Source organism: Paralichthys olivaceus, chromosome 13, assembly GCF_024713975.1.
Source record: "Paralichthys olivaceus isolate ysfri-2021 chromosome 13, ASM2471397v2, whole genome shotgun sequence".
In the NCBI taxonomy this organism is placed as follows: domain Eukaryota; kingdom Metazoa; phylum Chordata; class Actinopteri; order Pleuronectiformes; family Paralichthyidae; genus Paralichthys; species Paralichthys olivaceus.
Window position 1 is genome coordinate 3,547,453 of NC_091105.1, and position 17,711 is coordinate 3,565,163.

General features: G+C 43.2%; 2 protein-coding genes across 4 annotated transcripts in view; both read right to left on the reverse strand.

Moving 5' to 3' along the window:
* Positions 1-11,233, reverse strand: part of crppa (CDP-L-ribitol pyrophosphorylase A) — a 32,089-nt gene extending 20,856 nt beyond the window's left edge. For all 3 annotated transcript variants that reach the window (XR_011245799.1, XM_020103407.2, XM_069536587.1), the window contains exons 1-6: positions 10,854-11,233; positions 10,225-10,492; positions 8,463-8,612; positions 4,225-4,329; positions 3,148-3,193; positions 1,604-1,701 (exon numbers count right to left, since the gene is read on the reverse strand). Coding sequence is in view for 2 of the 3 variants with exons in the window: in XM_020103407.2 (XP_019958966.2) it covers positions 1,604-1,701; positions 3,148-3,193; positions 4,225-4,329; positions 8,463-8,612; positions 10,225-10,492; positions 10,854-11,083 (897 nt within the window). In the remaining variant the exon portion in view is untranslated. The remainder of the gene's footprint in view (positions 1-1,603; positions 1,702-3,147; positions 3,194-4,224; positions 4,330-8,462; positions 8,613-10,224; positions 10,493-10,853) is intronic.
* An 884-nt stretch (positions 11,234-12,117) lies between these two features.
* Positions 12,118-15,395, reverse strand: sostdc1a (sclerostin domain containing 1a). Its single transcript, XM_020103424.2, has 2 exons — positions 15,097-15,395; positions 12,118-13,145 (listed from the first exon to the last, which is right to left on the reverse strand). Exons 1-2 carry the CDS (start codon positions 15,290-15,292, stop codon positions 12,697-12,699), a joined length of 645 nt encoding a protein of 214 aa, XP_019958983.2. The 5' UTR covers positions 15,293-15,395; the 3' UTR covers positions 12,118-12,696.
* Between the last annotated feature and the right edge of the window lie 2,316 nt (positions 15,396-17,711).

Consider the following 17,711-nt stretch of genomic DNA (forward strand, 5'->3'; position numbering starts at 1 on the left):
ATTAAACATCCACTTGTCTGTGTTCAGCCTTTGATCCAATTTCACTGCTGCCAAATATCTGAATAATGGATGCATCCTAATTATGTGAGATAACCACACCCACACAAACTGGTTCAACTTGTATAGAGGAGTTTATCAGTTTTACAAAAGCTTTCCCTTTTATCAGACTCTCTTTCAAAATCAAGCTGCAGATCATGTTGTGTTTCTGTGTTCCACCGTCATCCAAACAGTCCATCCTCCTTTAAACTCGCTCCAAGATCTCCTTCTTCAGAGCTGGACCGGGCCCCACAGACAGATCAGGGTCGGTGTCGGCCTCTTTTCAATTGGCCGACTGGAGCCGTTCCCATGTGTGCTCAGGTGGCTGTGTGGTGTGTTTATCCGGTGCGTGTTTTCAGAACCAGATACATCTTTTATAGGGAGTTTGAGAGGGGAAGGAGGACGGAGGGGGAGATGAAAGACGAGGGGAAGAAGCAGAAGATGAAGAATTACCTTTGTCCTGTGTGTGTGTGTGTGTGTGTGTGTGTGTGTGAGGATTTGTATCCGTGTGTGTGTGAGAGAGGACGACGTTCACAGTAATAACGTGATGAAGGGATTCTTTCAGCAGGATGTTATATGAGATATACATTTGATCCAGATTAAATCCACATTTACACTGAAAAATAAAGTTTTAAGTTGTAAATTCCAATAAAAAAAAGAACACGTCAGGAGGAGAAGGAAGTTTTCTTTTCTTTGAGAGCACTGGAGTCTTTTACTTTGGCCAAGGAGCTTATGGCTTCGCTCCTGTCCGTTTTTTTCTCAGCAGGATTACACAAAAACTACTGAATGGATTTCCAAGAAACTTGGTGTAAGGAAGGGACATGAGCCAAGAAAGAAACTTGTGCCTCTGATGCTTTGATTAACAACAAGTTGAACATCAAAGTTGACTTGAGGTGCTGGTTACGTGGTTTGCTCGAGGGAAACCCAACAGTTATTGAGGTAAAAGAGAACATGTCCCATGTGGAACCTCTGTGTGGTCTGTGCCGTCAGATTTAATATCTCAGACTGTCGCTCGTCACTGTTTTGCATATGGATACATTTTTCCATCGTCTATTAGGAACAATTTTACAAATTAAACGGGGGGATGTTTGTAACACGGACCGAGGACAACATGGGAATTTGATGTGCCCAAAAATGATTCAGAGTTGAAGGGAGGGATAGGAACTGCAGTGGAAACTGGGAGCTCGTCAAGTGTGACTGGAGCGAGGTGGTAGGAAGATGAGGAGGAGAAGGGAAGAGCTCATCACTAAACACTCCATTCATCAAGCAAACTCCCACCATACAGGAAATAGAACTGCCATCTGCTCTCCTGGATGCAGCGGAGAGAGAGGTGGAGGTCGGGGAACGGAGAGTGAAAATGAGGAGGAGGGAAAGTTGCAGTGTGGACGTCCCAGACAGACTCCATTAAAGCAGCCTGACCACAGATGGCGAGCCTGACCACCCAAGTGGAGCTGACACCGAGCCGGAGGGTGGACTGGAGGTGCAGGTCAGGGGACAGCGATGCAAAGATTGAGGGAAATAAAATGGTACGATGGCGGGAGTCAAGCTACATATTGATCAGTCTTACCATGTCCAGAGCTGCAGCAGCTTTCTGCAGAGCGTCGGCCAACGTCACAGCCGCCGCTGATCCACCTGTGATCACACAGGCCGATCGAGACAGAGACTCTGGAAGAGGAAGACGTGGGATTGGTCAGAGACATTTATAAACACTATAATCTATTTTTATTTACACATTTATGTGAGCAGCAAAGATCCTGGACTTGAATTAGGGCGATGGCTCATCACAGCCATTGCAACAAAAATCGGAGGACCTCCCTTATGGCCGTCTCTTTCTCAAACATTTCTAAATTCAAATCGACATGAACACACTTCTGCATGAGGAGGCACACAGCCCCGAGTGAGCCCAGGCACTAACACAGAGGTGGCTACGCAAGTGTGTGTGCACACGACCACTATGAAACACAAACGCACACAACCTGAAAACACTCGACAGTTTCTCAAACTGACAGATGTGAGAACTTTCATCCACGTCTCCTGTAAAAAAACACACAATGAATTCATTCACTTCAGAGGCCCTGGGAATAATCACCGTGCACCTTATGTCATCATCAAACAGGTAATTGTTGGCCCAGGTGCTGGTGGGGGTGAAATATAGGGCCGTGTTTATTTCCATTTCTCTGATTGTGATAGTCCCCCTTGTCCTGACTTGCTCTGGAGAGTATTCATACACTGCTGCCACCCTCCCTGTTCTCAACAAAGAATTTCTGCCCCTGAATACAGCGAGGAGCAACTCTGGTTCAATGTATTCAGCTCTGCCTCTACACGGCCACACAAAAAGAGACAAAACACTCGACTCATGTCGGAACGTTCGACTCGTCTGAGAGGAGCTGCCCCTCAGTCTTTCATGCACAGTATGTCTACGTATGCACATGCATGACTTTTAGTGTGGTTTCACTGTGGCAGACTAATGTAAGGTTGTACATCCTGTGCTTGTCTTGTCATGTTTCAGTTTGGGTCATTTCACACCTTGTCTGCTTTGGACCTTAAGACTTCTCAGTTTAGTCTGAACCTAACTATCAGGTGTGAAAGGTTCCTCAGACCAACGCACCAAAATAAAGCCCGACCAAAAGCGGTGGTCTGGGTCTGGATCAAACCGAACCATGGTTTGGTTAGTTTGCAGAGTGAAAACCCTTTTTTTGGATAGTTCTGACTTTTGGATCAATCACAGGAAGTTGAGGCAGCGTCAACATAATGATTTAATAACAGGACAATAATTGTGTTGGTAGTAAAACTATAATGATAAAAAAAAAGTACCTGCCAATGTAATACTGTATATAAGAGCATGTCTCCTGATCTTTTCTTGTCATTATTGTTCTGCATGCTTAGAAATTATAAAGAACTTTGTCATTTGATACCTTTTCCTATTTTAGGATGACTTTGGTAACATCTGTCAACTCTGGCACATTTACAGTGATATGTATTAATTACTTTGTGGCTCTCAGTCTTACATACATTCATTAATAATAACATAATGTACACAGTACACAGTCCAGTATACACAGTACCAACTGGAAATAATGCAAAGGGACATTTATAAAGAAGGTAACTCACCTTTGATGATGGACTCTGCAGCAGCCAAATCCCGTTTGTAGGTCACCTGAGGGACAGAATGAACTGGGTTATAACAAGAAAAAACATTATAAAACAAATCCACTAAATAAAAAAAATATTGATTGATTTGTGCTGCTCAAAGTACTGAAATAATACAATTTGGAGTTCCAGAAATATTGTCCTACTTTTACTCCGGCTCAATTGTTCCCCGGTGTCACAAGATGTTTGATAAAAGAAACAGAGCTAATAACAAAAAAAATTGAATTCTGCAACACACAAAAGTAATTTTTCTTCTTCAAACTTTTTATAACCTTTATTTTTATTGATCTGTGCTGTAAAGTGTTATTCAAATGAAACAATCTAATAAGACTTTTCCACGAACAGAATCTTTCCAGGGAACCAGGAATCTTTTCAGAAACTTTACTTCGACTGGGACTTTCCCCGAGTCTGAGAAACAATTTCAGCAAAGTTTGCTCTGCTAATAAAAACACCACATGACATGTTATAGTCTCTTTTGATGGAGCTGCTCGGGCTCACGGACCCGTGTCAAAGGGTCGCAGCTTTGTATTTGTCACAAGCATGAATCTAGGGAGCTGTGGATAATCCAGAGAAACCAGGGACACTAAGTCTGGAAAACAAGTTGCTCTTTAAATCGTATTCAAATGTCATTCTTCAACTCTTTGACCAATACAAACACACTTCTGACCATGTTCATTGTACCCGGGTGGAGACAGGAATCTTAAAACCTCAACACATAAAACCTAAACTGTTTTCATGGACAGTAATGCTCAGTGTAATTAGTGTCTCTTCTCATTAGCGTTTAATCGTTTGAGCCCTCAGTCACTTTACAGAAGGTTCACAACTAATTCTTTACATTTAAACTAATTTCTGCGAGTTAATCCCGGATGTCACATTCACAAGATTAGGATTTCCTCTTCTGCCATGCGCCCTTCAGCTTTAATTCACAAGCTTTCTTTGTAGCCTTATGATAAATAAGCAGCAGGCGTACAGCTGCGCTCGCCAGGGTGTTACCAGATCCAGAATCCCCGACCCAAACCAGGCTCCTGGCGTGCTCACCTTCCACAGCGTTGGCGGCCCCTCGATGAGCTTGGCGTTGGTGCCACAGTACTGCAGAGCCAGATGGAGACACTCGGTGCCAAACTCAAAGTCTGACTCAGTGCACTGCAGAGGGGACACAGAGAAGAGGCAACTGTCGGACAATGAATTTCCATCATAACGCAGAGCGACTGTGGTACATTGTGTTGCTCCACTGACTTGAGTCCCCTTCTAACGTGGGGTTAAAAGTTCACATTCAAACTGTTGTGACTTCCGCAAACTCAAAATACACAGTCTGGGAAAACATCAGGCCGCCTGAAGCAGTTTGCCCCCGGCTCCAGCAGAGGGCGCTCACTTTTAACTTGACCCATTGCATGCCCACTTGACCTATCAGTAAAGTAAGTCAATCAAAGCGAGCAGGCGAAGCCGTCCCGAGCGGACAATCACGACACCAAAGAAGTGGCGAGGAGCAGCGAGTGGAGTTATTATGGGTTCTAAAACTGAAGATGGAAAAGTACCGAACAAAGCTGAGGCTGCAGCGCAACTGTCTCACAAAGCCTCGTCTGACTGTGTGCGGGACAAACTGCAAGTGGGACAAATCAAACAAGTGGTGCGACGAACTTCAAACCTGGTTTTTGGAAAAGGGGACAACTCTACAAAAATACATGATGAAACTCCAAAAACTCTTGTAAAAAAACTCTTAAAAACTTTTATTTCATTCCCATCGGGCCACATACATTCAATAAAATAAAACTCCTGTCTTTTACAGTGATTTAACAAGACTGAGTCTTAATCCTGCAGAGCCTGCAATGACCAGTACATCAAACAAAAGAAAACACTCTGAAGATCGGAGCTTTTCTTTGAGCCAATACTGGCACCGTTTAAAATGTACGTCCTCAAACATCACATCGTAAGCTGCTGAACAGATTAAGGGAGATTTGGGTGTTCGATCCGTAGGTGCAATGCCAATGCGGCCTCTAGAGTTGGTCCCTGAACCAGTGGAAAAGTGAGGTTACTGATTCTTGCCAAATGGTAATTTTGGACAGAGAACGACACAGAAATCTTTACAAGGCCCAAGATGTCATGAGGTTCATTTAGTCAGCGGTTCTTCTAACCTCTAATGAAATGAATGGGCGGACCAACCAACCAGCTTTAACACTTGTCTCTGCAGAAGAGTTCAGAGTCAGTGAAATTAAAACATGACCTGCTGTGAACTCACTGATCCGACACTTTTCCGATCTAACAGTTTATTGTTTTTACTTGAACTTTCTGCAGATATTTCTCCACATATCTCAGTTTCTGGACGGGCTGCATCACAGATAGCTGTTCCACAGAAAAGAAACAGGCTCATAACATGAAGCTGCCATCACCACATTTTTCAGCAGATACTTCAGAAGACAATGTTTTCTTTGGCTGATGGACTGTTGGCCCTGTAACACTCTTATCTTCCCACAGCTAAGATTTAAAATGTGAGAGTTTGGTTTCTACAGGTCACAAGTTACTGGGAGAATGAGAAAGTAAGAAGTGTGAAACTATGGACTAAACATTGCTGTTTTTTTGTAATATGATATTATTATTATTGTTGATTTATATATTTATATTTCTGTCAAATAAATGCAATAAAAATTTAATATTTAACGTACATTTTTATGTGGTGACTAATAAAATGATCTCATATTTACATGAAACACTTTTTCCGTGGTTTTACAAGAAATAGTTCGACATATGCGGCCGGAGGAAAATGCTGCAAGTTCAAATATGATGTGTTTTTTGTTTTTTTAAAGAACATGAATGACATTGGCTGCAGATGCTTGCGAAAGGGAAAAACTTGTCTTTCATAATCAGCTGAATGTCACATTTTAATGGAAGAAAATAAATATGAAGGTATGACAAATGTTTCTGGGGCAGGAACAAATCTGTGTTGGTGGAAATCCCAAATAAACAGGCAGAGGAACGAGTGAACCAAAGGTCTCCGCGGACTGACGATGTGTGGCTGCTCAACGTTTCACCGTGGTCCTCAGCTTGTTACTGAAACTGCCTGTGGCTGTTTGGTGCCGAGGTTTGTCCAGTTGTGGGCTGAAATGAAACACGGTAAAGCTGAGAGGGATCACAGACTGTAAATAAAGATGGACGACATGACAGCTCCTCAAAAGTGAAGCCAAAACCTCTGGGTCTCCCCCTGCTGGCTGGCTGCAGTATAGGTCATAAACCCTGACGACTCAATGATAACAGGAGGAAGTGGAGACGCCGCGTCCATCTTTATTTACAGTGAGAGGAACCAGAGTGAGGCAATGATTCTCTCAGCTTTCAGGCATGAATTCTGGGAAATGTCTGGAAGTTTTCTTACATTTTTCAGATTTGTCTTTCACAACGCAGCAGGAGATCGTCTGCGTGTTCTACGTTTTCCTACATTTTCCTGAATTACTACTCGGGGGATGGAAGGTCTGCAGGTCTGAAAGCAGCATCTCACTTCACAGCCATTTAATCCATTGTTAAAATATTGACTGGAAAACCTTTAAACTAAAAAGGAGCTTCTCTAGTATCGGTGGAAGCACCAGCGTTAACAGCCTGTCCTCGCTGTGTGTGCATTTACGTCATCTCTGCTAACTGTGATTTATTTTCCTGAACTAATCTTAATCCAGATGAATATCTTTGCAGTTTATTGTACCGATGGACTTCTTGCTCGTGCTTTCACTCGTTGCTGGGAACGCCCTGTTTGTGAAGATCTCATGGAAGTTTGGATGGAGGCGATGAGCTCATTTGGTTTAAAATACAGTTTGGACTACAAAGACGAGTTCATGCTACCTGAGATTATACCTGGGTAATATTTTATCAAGCTATAAAAGAGAGGGGTCTTTTATTCCAGCGACCCTGGGACTGAAGAGAGAGATTACAGGAGAAATATGCTCTTGGTCCTGAGGTAATTTAACCTTTAGCATTTTCTCCTGGTACAAAAGCCGTCAGTGGGGACTGGATAAAGTGTCTCCCCCATTGTCTTTTCAGCCCCAAGTTCTTCTACACTCAATGGATGTCAAGCTACAAATGTGCAGCTCTCAGAGATTTTTCATGCACATGTCCTACAGTCCTAACCTGACACTTTCCCCTCTTTTGAAGGGTTGAAGAGGGGAACAACACGGGGAGAGGGGGGACACGCTCTGCATCGACCCCAGCCTCCTCCTCCTCCTGTGACCTCCCCGGTTTGTCTTCATTTCTGCAACCCGACTGGCCTCGAACGTCGTGGTGCAAATGTGAGGTCATTTTCTGAACAGACCAAAGCCAACAAGGCTCTCAGAGCGATCTTAAGATCCGCATGTGCCAGGAGCGAAAATAACTGCAGACGAATGGGGCTCCAATCACCTCTCAGCTCAAAGTTTGCTGCGCTCTCCAAAAACATGGCTATCGCAAGAACCATCTAATGGAGGTGAGGTTGAAAAAGCAAACTCAAAGTGTCTGAAAAATAAATGAGGTCAACCTCTGCAACTCCAGTTTCATGCTTGGTTGGACCGCCGAGTCTTAGCAGTAAGCCCCTGCTCTGAGAGAAGGATCGACGCATTTACAGTTTACATCAGCGGATACATTCCTTCCATTTTTTAAAACACACTCAACTGCCGACATTATTAATCCCAATCCGCCCAAATGTGCCGTGTAATTTCAGAGCTCTCGCAGCGTTTTTTCCAGCTTCGCAGCGTTCGTTCCACACACACACACACACACTCATCTGTTGCAGTGTGGCAAAAAAAAAAATATGAACATGTCATATCGTTCCCACATGCAGAAGAGACCGGGTGAAAACGATAGCACCCAGGCCACAAGCTCTGAAACCCTGCAGGTTCTGGCGTATCAGCTGAACAATGAGGGACTGTGAAGTCCTGCTGTGATGTATGAGAAGCATGACGGCCTTTGTCATCTAAGTGCTGTAATTTTTACAACATAAATCTCGCCCTGACTGTCATTTCATGAGACTTGTTTTGTAAATATTTCACACCAGGAGAGAACAGCGAGTTTGCACGACTTGATTTTTTTCCATCTTTTGATTTTATGTCTTTTGGTTGCATGGGCTCTGGATAATTCTTGCATTGCTGATTTGGCATCAAGTGTCATAAAAACAAACCATGTTTCGACTTCTTCGGTTATAAAATCATCAGTTAACTGGTGACGGCTTTGTAGTGCAACAGTCTCAATGGGTTCCCACGTTTTATACGGTGAGAATCAGTGCATAGAGGTGTTATATATATTGTATCAGCCACCACTGAACCTACCCTCTGATAAGCTTGATGGATGACGTTGTACGTGAATCCCTGAGGCATCTCGCTGGCTCTGTACTTGCCTCGCTCCAGAGAATGATCCAGGTAACCCTCTGATGTGGTGGCTATCACCGTGGAAACAAGAGGTCGGATAGCTCCTGCGGCCTAAGAGAAGGAAAGAGGATTCAGTTTTTCAGCAAAGATAATGGTAATAATACAATCTCCTTATAGTCTAAACACTTTTTAGAATTTACATTGTAGATAATCAAGACAAATAATCATGAATTACAAATCCTGACTTACGAATGAAGACAAGCAAATACTCGACAAAGCCTTAAAAAAGTTTGTGAGTTGACTTTAAATTTGATGGTACTCTCTGGCAGCCAGCTGGAGCACGCCCCTCTCACACTTCCTGCCTCGGAAATTTAAAATAATCAACATTTCTGAGATAATATTTTCATCCGACTATAACATGATTAAAAGACTGTTTCCAGGAGCAGGAAGTCAGCGAGCGTGTGCGGAGGAAAGTCCTCGCAAATGAAAGGAAAGCAAACATGTGTTCTGCGTGTTACACATGCTGTAAAAATCTGAATTAATCTGCTGCTCTTCGGTGCGGACAGACTTTCTGTCACGAGCCGGCCAAATAATGAAGACCAGACCGCCTGCTGTGAAAGTTCATCACACACACACACACGAACACACGCCGTGCATGTTGGTCCGTGAGCTCTTTGCCTTTTTCACAACCTGTGTGACCTGCGTTCACCAGCGTCTCCTCTCAGCTGCTGCAGCTCACACATGAATCATTATCAAACTTCTCCTCGTCAGAGCGGCCGTGGCTTTGGCCCAAGTGTTTTCCATTTATCACAGATGAAACAAACACGACCACCGGGAGCAATGGACGTGTCAATCTGATAAACAGTTTACGAGGAGATGGAAAGGCCGATCACGAGGATTATTTGTCTTCTTTGGTCTGAATTCCCAAGTGGAAATCTTGACTTTGACATATTTTGGTGTTTGGTTTGTTTATGTTCACACGGTGCGGTGAAAAATCCACAGATCACACTAACAAAAAGTCACATGTCTCCTTGAAATGTGAAAGCTTTGATTCCGGCTCCTATGACTGCTGTTGAGATGATGGATATGTTTATACTCTGTGCTGTAATTGACCTTCTCTGGTTTTTAGCTAAAAGCTCAAGAAGAAATGAGGTATGAGCTACGGCTGAGATTTAATTAAATGTTCTGGGCTCTCCAAGCATGAAGCAATACTGGCATATTGGGGTTGTTTCCTCTATTTGTAGGCGCATTCTAATCTTTCTGACCTGCTCCAGGAAATAGACACATCCTGCCTTCATAAGCCCCTGGAAAGTTGACAATAAACGAAGGTTACACATCTTCACTTCATTTTCACTAATGGGAGCTTTGAAGATAACGTTGATTATTTTAATTTCCCAAACATTTTATTCAGTTTTCTTGTTTTTCCTACAAACACTTGGTTGTTTGCAGTGAAAAAAGGAGCATTTCAAATCATTTCTGGCAGAATGTGTTTTCTCTCGGCTTTATTTTGTTGTAAAAAATATATATATATTTCTGTCATCTTCCAATCTGAGCATCTACTTTTAGTTTCTTGTTTCTATTTTTACTTTTAATGGACAAATATTTTTTTTCTCAAAGGTCCAAAAATAGTGACACATTGATATTTCTCCAGCATCATTATCTCATTAAATCAAATTGAAATTTAATTTAATTGAAATTTAAAATGATCTTTTACAATACAGACCCCTTGTTCCTCAGCAGCCACAGCTATCTTGTACAGAAAGTCCTCCTCAACAAAAGGCCGCACAGCATCATGGATGATGACCACCTTCGGTGCCCTCTCCTCCTCCTGCTCACCCAGAGCCAGGACGCCATTACAGATGGACCTGTGCCGAGTCGAGCCGCCCGCCACCACTCGCACCTTCGTGTGCTGGAAGCGCTGAACGATATCCGTCATCAGCTCCACGTTTTCTTTGGCAACAACGACCACGATGCTCTGGATCCATGACACCCTGCAAGAAATCACAACAGGAGAGGTCGATATATAAATCATCCAGATATTAAAACGTCAATATGAAACTAAAAGTTTTCTTTAGTGCAGTAACTGAGTAAATGTACTTAGTTGCAGTGTGTGTGTGTGAGTGTGTGTGAGTGTGTGTGAGTGTGTGTGTGTGTGTGTGTGTGTGTGTGTGTGTGTGTGTGTGTGTGTGTGTGTGTGTGTGTGTGAGCAGCCTGCATTTACACACTCCCGCCGTTAGAGGCGCTGTCCCCGCTGTCCCTCTCCACGTGACTCTTGATAATAAACAATAACAAACCTGGATATAAATTCATTTTACGTTAAAATCTTAATTGTCCGGTTTCCTCGGCTCCTACCTCTCGAACGCCTGGACGGTGACGCTGATGAGCGGTCTACCCAGGATCGAGCAGAACTGCTTCGGTGTCGAGAGACCGGTTCTCTCCCCGGTGCCGCCGGCAGGAAGAACCACAGACACCGGGAAGTCGACGCGGCGCTCTGCGGGCTGCCCCTCGCTCCGCCCGGACTCGCCGGCTGGGAAAGTCCGAGGATGAGCGGGCCCGTCCGGATCACAGCGGTCGTCCTCCATGCTGATGCGGTTTGTGTGCGTGTGGTTCCCGGGAGGGAGGAGAGGGTCAGGACGGGTCCATCACTGGTTCCGATCTGTGGGTCACCAGGTAAACACCGCAACGTGGAGGAACTGCGCTGTCAAGGTGCGGGATTCAAACGCACATTTTCCGGTGAACACTTTCAAAATAAACTTCTTTTGTTTATTGTTTCCTGCTTGAATAGGAAACTTAATTATAAGTGGACACGTGTTAGTTGATAATCTGTCGTTTATAATATCAGTTATAAAAAATATCCCACCATCTATCAGAGATAATAAACTTGTTCATTTGACTTCATTACATGTTAATTCATTTATTAAATAAGAAATGAAAAATAAATATTTACTACATTACTTCATTTAAGCATCTGAAGCATCACACTTTTTTTTTTGCAAAGATATGATGTTTTGATGTATTGTCTCTTAAGTGAGAATAAACATCTCGAAATTGGAATTAAACTGACATTATGTTGAAATTGTCAAAAAAGAAAAGTTGCAGAGCAGAGCTTGAGTTGAAAAACCAGAGAAGTTGACGACGGCTGATCTTGAGTTGTGTTTGCAGTAAAAGAAAAGTTAAAGAAGCTGAATATCAGGAATAAGTGTAGTTTACATAATAAATTATACTTAAATTCCCCACTCTATTTGTCTTGGATATTCAACTTCCATTTTAAGTAACTAAGGTCAAGTCACAAATCTCACGAGATGTCAACACGACATTACACTTTTGAAATATTAAACTTGTTTGTAAGATTCATTTTAAATTTGACTTTATGTTGGTGTGGAATTCATGATACAAAAATCATGAAATTATTGTGTCGTTTACGAGGATTTGTTTTACCAGAAAAGATAATTTTCTCTGATCCTCCTCCTAACGGACAACATTTATACATTTGTCCTCAGTAAAAAGTGATATTATATATATTATATATAATATGTATAATATTCACCTTATTTATCTCAACCCACCTGCAGATCAAACTCCATCATTCCTGTTAAACTCTCCACTGACAACAATACGTGATAAAAAGTTATATTTATTTCAAAGTTATTACAAGAATGAACGATGAAGAAGCTTTTCCCAACTTCACCCACATACTGACGTCACGTATGTATCATGGTATATGGTGCCACAGAAAAATATATTACATCATACATCATAAATCTTACATAGTACAATTTTATACACATGGCCATACTTCAAAAGGCAAGTAAGAATTTGATATATGTACAAGTATTTACACAAGATTGTTTTTGAGATGTTTGGTGTTATTTACTGGTGTTGGCATGAAGTGAATATAGGAACGCATGCACACGGCTACGTCATGGGACAATGTGGCGTGGCTCAGGGGTTCGGGGAAGCTCTGCAGACTGTGCACCCCCAGGTCTGTTCACATTGTCTTTAACCATGTGGATTCAAATGTCAAGACAAGTCCTTAGCACGCCCTTCGGAGCTTGGAGTGAGGAACCAGCTTCACAGAAAGTCCCAGTCAAATATAATCCACAATGGCGAGCTCTGGATGTCGTGTCTCTCTATCACAGAGACTAACCTCCTGTAGGCGTGTGTGGATTCAGAGTTTGTGTGTGTGTGCCGACTCTCAGGGTTCAGTCTCGTGCCAGTTCTCACTCAGCCGGTTCTTTCCCAGCCTCCTCTTGCTCTTGGATTTGTGTTTGTGCAGGAGCTGCGGTGGCGACACCGCCAGCTCCTCGAACTTGTGGCCCGACTCGTTGTGCTGCCGCGTGTACCTCTTGCACTTGCAGGAGGTGACCACGGTGATCTTGTACGTTCTCGTGCTGCCGTCCTGACACTGCAGCTGGATGCGCTGGGTGCGGGTCTTGTCGTTCACGCACCGCCAGTCCTGGTTGCTGCTGCTCCGGCGACCCCAGAACTTCCTGCCGTAGGCGCCGCCGATCCAGTTTTGAAGCATCTGCGCCGGGAGGCACTCACCGGCGCACACCAGCTCCTTGATGGGGTTGATGCTGGTGCAGTGGCCGTCAGAGATGTACTTGGTGGATCTCAGCTCTCTGCATCCAATTTGGCTTCGATCTGTGGAAACACAATGAATGAGAATTGTGAGAAACAAATATGGCGGAAGGGAAACAGGAAATAAAATCATGTTAGACAGGAACACAACTGCCAATTATATTCATTATTGATAAATGTGGAAATAAAGATGGACGTCACGTCTCCACTTCCTCCCACAACCCAGAAGTGCTGATGACGTCATTAGTAGCCAGAGTTTGTGTGGTCGCCGTTTGGAGATGGAGGCAGGTTTATGACGGATACTGCAGCCAGCCACCAGGGGGTGATTGAGACGCTTTGGCTTCACTTTTGGGGAACAGTCATGTCGACATTTAGTTTCCAGAGAGATTTGCATACAGCGATATCTCAGTATAATTATACTGAAACATAATCGGCCTCAACGATAATCGTGAGCTACTGTCCTGCTCTTTACTCTGAGCATTATACTCCGAACGAGCACAGCAGCATCTTGACCTTTCTACTTCATAAAAGGTATTAAACTTGTTATTTTTCAGTGTATCAGCGAGGATTATTTCTGTGCTTCAGGCAACCACACTGTCCCCCTGCTGCCTCCTCTATCACTGTAACCCAAGCTCAGCTCCATTCATACAGCTGCATACACCTCAGTGACAATGGCCCCCTCTCTGTGACAGCGTTTGAAGAATGAATAGGGGTGAGGCTCCGTCTTTCTCTCCCCCTCTCTCTATGTCTTACTCCCCCACTCTCTCCCTTCCTTGGCTGCTGGGGTCACATGGTTTCCTGTGCATGGATGACACCACCATTCAGCTGCCCAGGCTGTCGGAGCCTCGCATCCCTGCACCTGGATGACAGCTCGCCAGGTGAAACAGTCTCTGTTGCTGTAATTACCACCGTCAAGGAGGCTTCTTCTGTCTTTGTCTTTGAAGATGGGATTACTTTCTACATTCAAGGGTTGTTGGTGGTATCTAGACTTTTTATCAAACTCTGTGATATTTATCAAGTTTTTGATGAGTGTATAAATCGATCTTCAGTGCTTAAAGGGATGATGGGATTAAGTTCCTGAGACAAAGAGAAGAGATGTGATGCATGCACCTCATTAATGGATGAGAACTAATTATACCAAGCAAAGAAGAATACATTTTTTAACGGTCACATGGAACAGTTTAAGATATTTTATTTTGTGCTGCTTCTTTTCCCTCATCTGTTATTCATGCGCCTTAATTTGGCCTCGTGAGCAGCAAAAAGTATTTTTGACTGCATGAAAGTAACCAGATCTCAGAAAAGACCACATTCACAAAGCATCACAACAGGAGGATTCCTCAGGATTAAAAACAACCCCAGAAACTCAAAAGAGCCAATGAGAAAGTCAAAGGTTGTGCAGTAGAAACAGATTATTCCTTAAAATAAAGTACCAAAAAGCACAAAACATGGGATAACACATAATTCATCTACCTCAGATCTGTGTTTTAAAGCTGTTTCTCATTCTCTGCTCATGACGAAGAGTTTAAAACCACAACTTTCACTCAGGAGCAAAAGTCTAGTTATAAAGGGACGTTAATCGTTTTTATTATCCACTGATATCATCATTTTAATCTTGATTTAATTTATATCCTACCATTGATAATAATAATAACCCTTTAATTCTGTTGGACTTATCTAAACAAACAAAATATTTGTCCTGATCTGTCATGACGTTTATTGCGATAATCATCGATATCAACGGTTTCCTTTATTTAACTCTTCATATATTTTCTGCTATATTGCTCTAAAACTTAAAATTCTATGATGTTATGAAATTCTCCATCACGGCATCAGTCTTTAAACTTTACAGACACAGTAATACGACATTTATCGCGATAATTAACGATATCAATGATGTAATAACTTGGTCCAGCCCAGTATTAACTCATTATTGAACTATCATTAAATCAGAACTGTCAGAGCATCCTCTTCTCCTCCTCCTCCTCCTCTTCTCCTCCTCCTCTCCTCCACTCACCGTCTCTGTCCTGCGCCTCTCCACCAGCTCCTCTGCCGCCGGTGCGCGCTCGGTTCAGGGACACGTTGCTCTGGACCTCGGGCTCCGGTGCGCCCTCCTGGGAGAGGAGCAGCTCCGTGGCGTGGTTCCTGGAGGCCTGGCAGCTCCTCAGCAGGATGCACAGTAACACCAGCGACTCGTGCGCGCTCACCTGCATGTCTGCCTCTGGGTGGTGGAGGACGAGCAGCGGCTGGAAGTGAAGATGTTTGCCGGCCTGAGATGCACTGATGCTGGGTGAAGTGCAGCAGAGACTCCGCTGGGCCGCTGGTTTTATACTGTAGCTCCGCCTCCAGCTCTGGCTGCAGCTCAGGTGCGTCTCTGTCCCGAGGATATGATTGGACCATTCATAACACCCGCCCACGTGCTTTTATTTTGGAGAGTTTCTTTAGATCCTGGTTTATGATGATGATGATGATGATGATGGTGATGGTGATGGTGATGATGATGATGGTGATGATGATGATGATGATGATGATCGTGATCGAGATGATGATGATGATGGTGATTGTGATGATGATGGTGATCGTGATGATGAAGATGATGGTGATGATGATGATGATGGTAATAATAATGATGGTGATCGATATGATGATGATGATGATGGTAATTGTGATAAAGATGATGATAAGGAGGATAATCATTAAGTTAATTCTGATGAAGTTGATGATGATGAAGATTAAGTTAATTGTGATGATGATGATGATGAAGATTAAGTTAATTGTGATGATGATGATGAAGATTAAGTTAAGAGTGATGATGATGATGGGTTTAAGTGTCAATCATGACAATTCACCTCGTTTTTTTATCATCAAATAACAGATCAAGAAGATGAACCCTTGAACATCAGTGTGATAAGAACCATCTCCGAATCTTCTCTTGTAGTTTGGCTCATGTCCCACCTCTTAACATAATCACACGTTTAATTGAAGAATGAAAGCCGATATTGTTTGTGTGTCTGTGTGTGTTAGTGTGTGTGTGACGTCCTGCTGCCTCCTGTCAGTTCCTCTCAGTGACACGTCTGAAGGTCTGAAGTGCTCAGACTAACTGGAGTCTTTGTGTGTCCGCCGCACTAAACATGAGCAGATATAATTACTTGTGTGGGGAACATTCAAACCAGGCTCGTCTCACTGATTTGAAAAGCTGCGTCGTGCACGGACACTAATCGTTGCTCATGTGAGTGAAAGCTGATCCGCAGATCACACAGACTCTTTCAGGATGGAGAAGATGGAGGAGGAGGCCTGCAGTGGTTTCTTGTTCTCTTTCTGAGTGAGAGTTTATCAGTGGAGTCTCTGCAGTGTTAATGTTTGCAGCTTGAATCAAAGCAGACAAACAGTTTGATCTCGTCTTTACACTCAAACAAATCACCTTCCAAACTTTTTAAATCCAGAGTAAATGTGAAGGGACAGAAATACTTGAGTATCAGAGCTTTGGAGTAAATGGAGTTGTTCCTTTACATATTTTGGTTTAGAAACCGACCTGTTGTTAACCTTCATGCTCGTAGTCTGTTATTGTTTCTGTTTGACACCAGAGGCGCATTCACTCCACTTCCGAGAGAAAATAAAGGACAACATGGTCGTCTCTTCTCAGGAGACTGTTCACGCTCTGACGCCCCTCTGAGCCTCTTCTGAGAGCCGCGCTGCGTGAATGCTGAAACGTGAATATGATAGCACCCCCCCCCCCCCAACGGCTTTTGTACTTTCACCGTGTAAAGAAACGGAAAGCTGAGAGCTGACTCCCTCTCTGTGCCCACGGAAACTCGGCAGCAGGAATTTGGTTGCCCCTAACCCTCATGGGAAATGAGAGGTGGCCGGGTTAATAGCATATTGACAAGAGGCATGGTCGGGGGGGGCAAAAGGTTTGTACAACACGAGAACAAAGCCAAGAAAGAAAGTTTGGAAAAGATCCCAACAGGAGACAAACAATAGAAGGAGAGGACGATATGGCAATAAACATTAGCCTACTTTTACTACTAGTTCAAACACATGGCCACATTAACCCACTGAGGGGTCCAGGAGGCAAAACGTGTCCTTAGGCCTTGAGTGTCCCCCGACGTACATGGCAGTTTACATCATGTCCCCCAGAGACCACAACCAGCAGCTTCTCTGAGACTGACTGAGTCTTCTGTCTGTACTGTGTTCCTTTCAAATGGATTTTTCCTGTTTTCTGAAAGTTTATGGATAAGGACGAAACACACACAAATATATATATATACATATATATCCATACTTCACCTGGATACAGGAACAAACTCTTTCTCTATGGTTGCCATGTTTGATGTCAGAAACTCAGGACTCTTTGCCGCCCTCTAGTGGATGTACTGCTTAACAACCATACCAACATAGCTGATTCTGCGAGAATTGTGACAAATCCACTGGTGGGATGTGATGAAGCACATTTTTCATGGATCTGTACTTGACCTGACTTATTTTTTTTAATTTTTTTTTAGGTATAACTCACTTTTACTCTGATACAAATATCCGTTGAGGCCCGAGTGTAAGAAATTGGCAGAAACAAAAAAAGTTGTAAACTATTGTGGAGCCACAGTGAGATCTCGAATACTGGTGAAACACCCCCAT

What these genes read in the sequence shown, in the direction of transcription:
- sostdc1a (XM_020103424.2), bottom strand. Translation starts at nt 15,292, where the DNA reads ATGCAGGTGAGCGCGCACGAGTCGCTGGTGTTACTGTGCATCCTGCTG. An exon ending in AGAGGCGCAGGACAGAGACG is followed by an intron (nt 13,146 to 15,096) that starts GTGAGTGGAGGA and finishes GTGTTTCCACAG; the next exon opens with ATCGAAGCCAAATTGGATGC.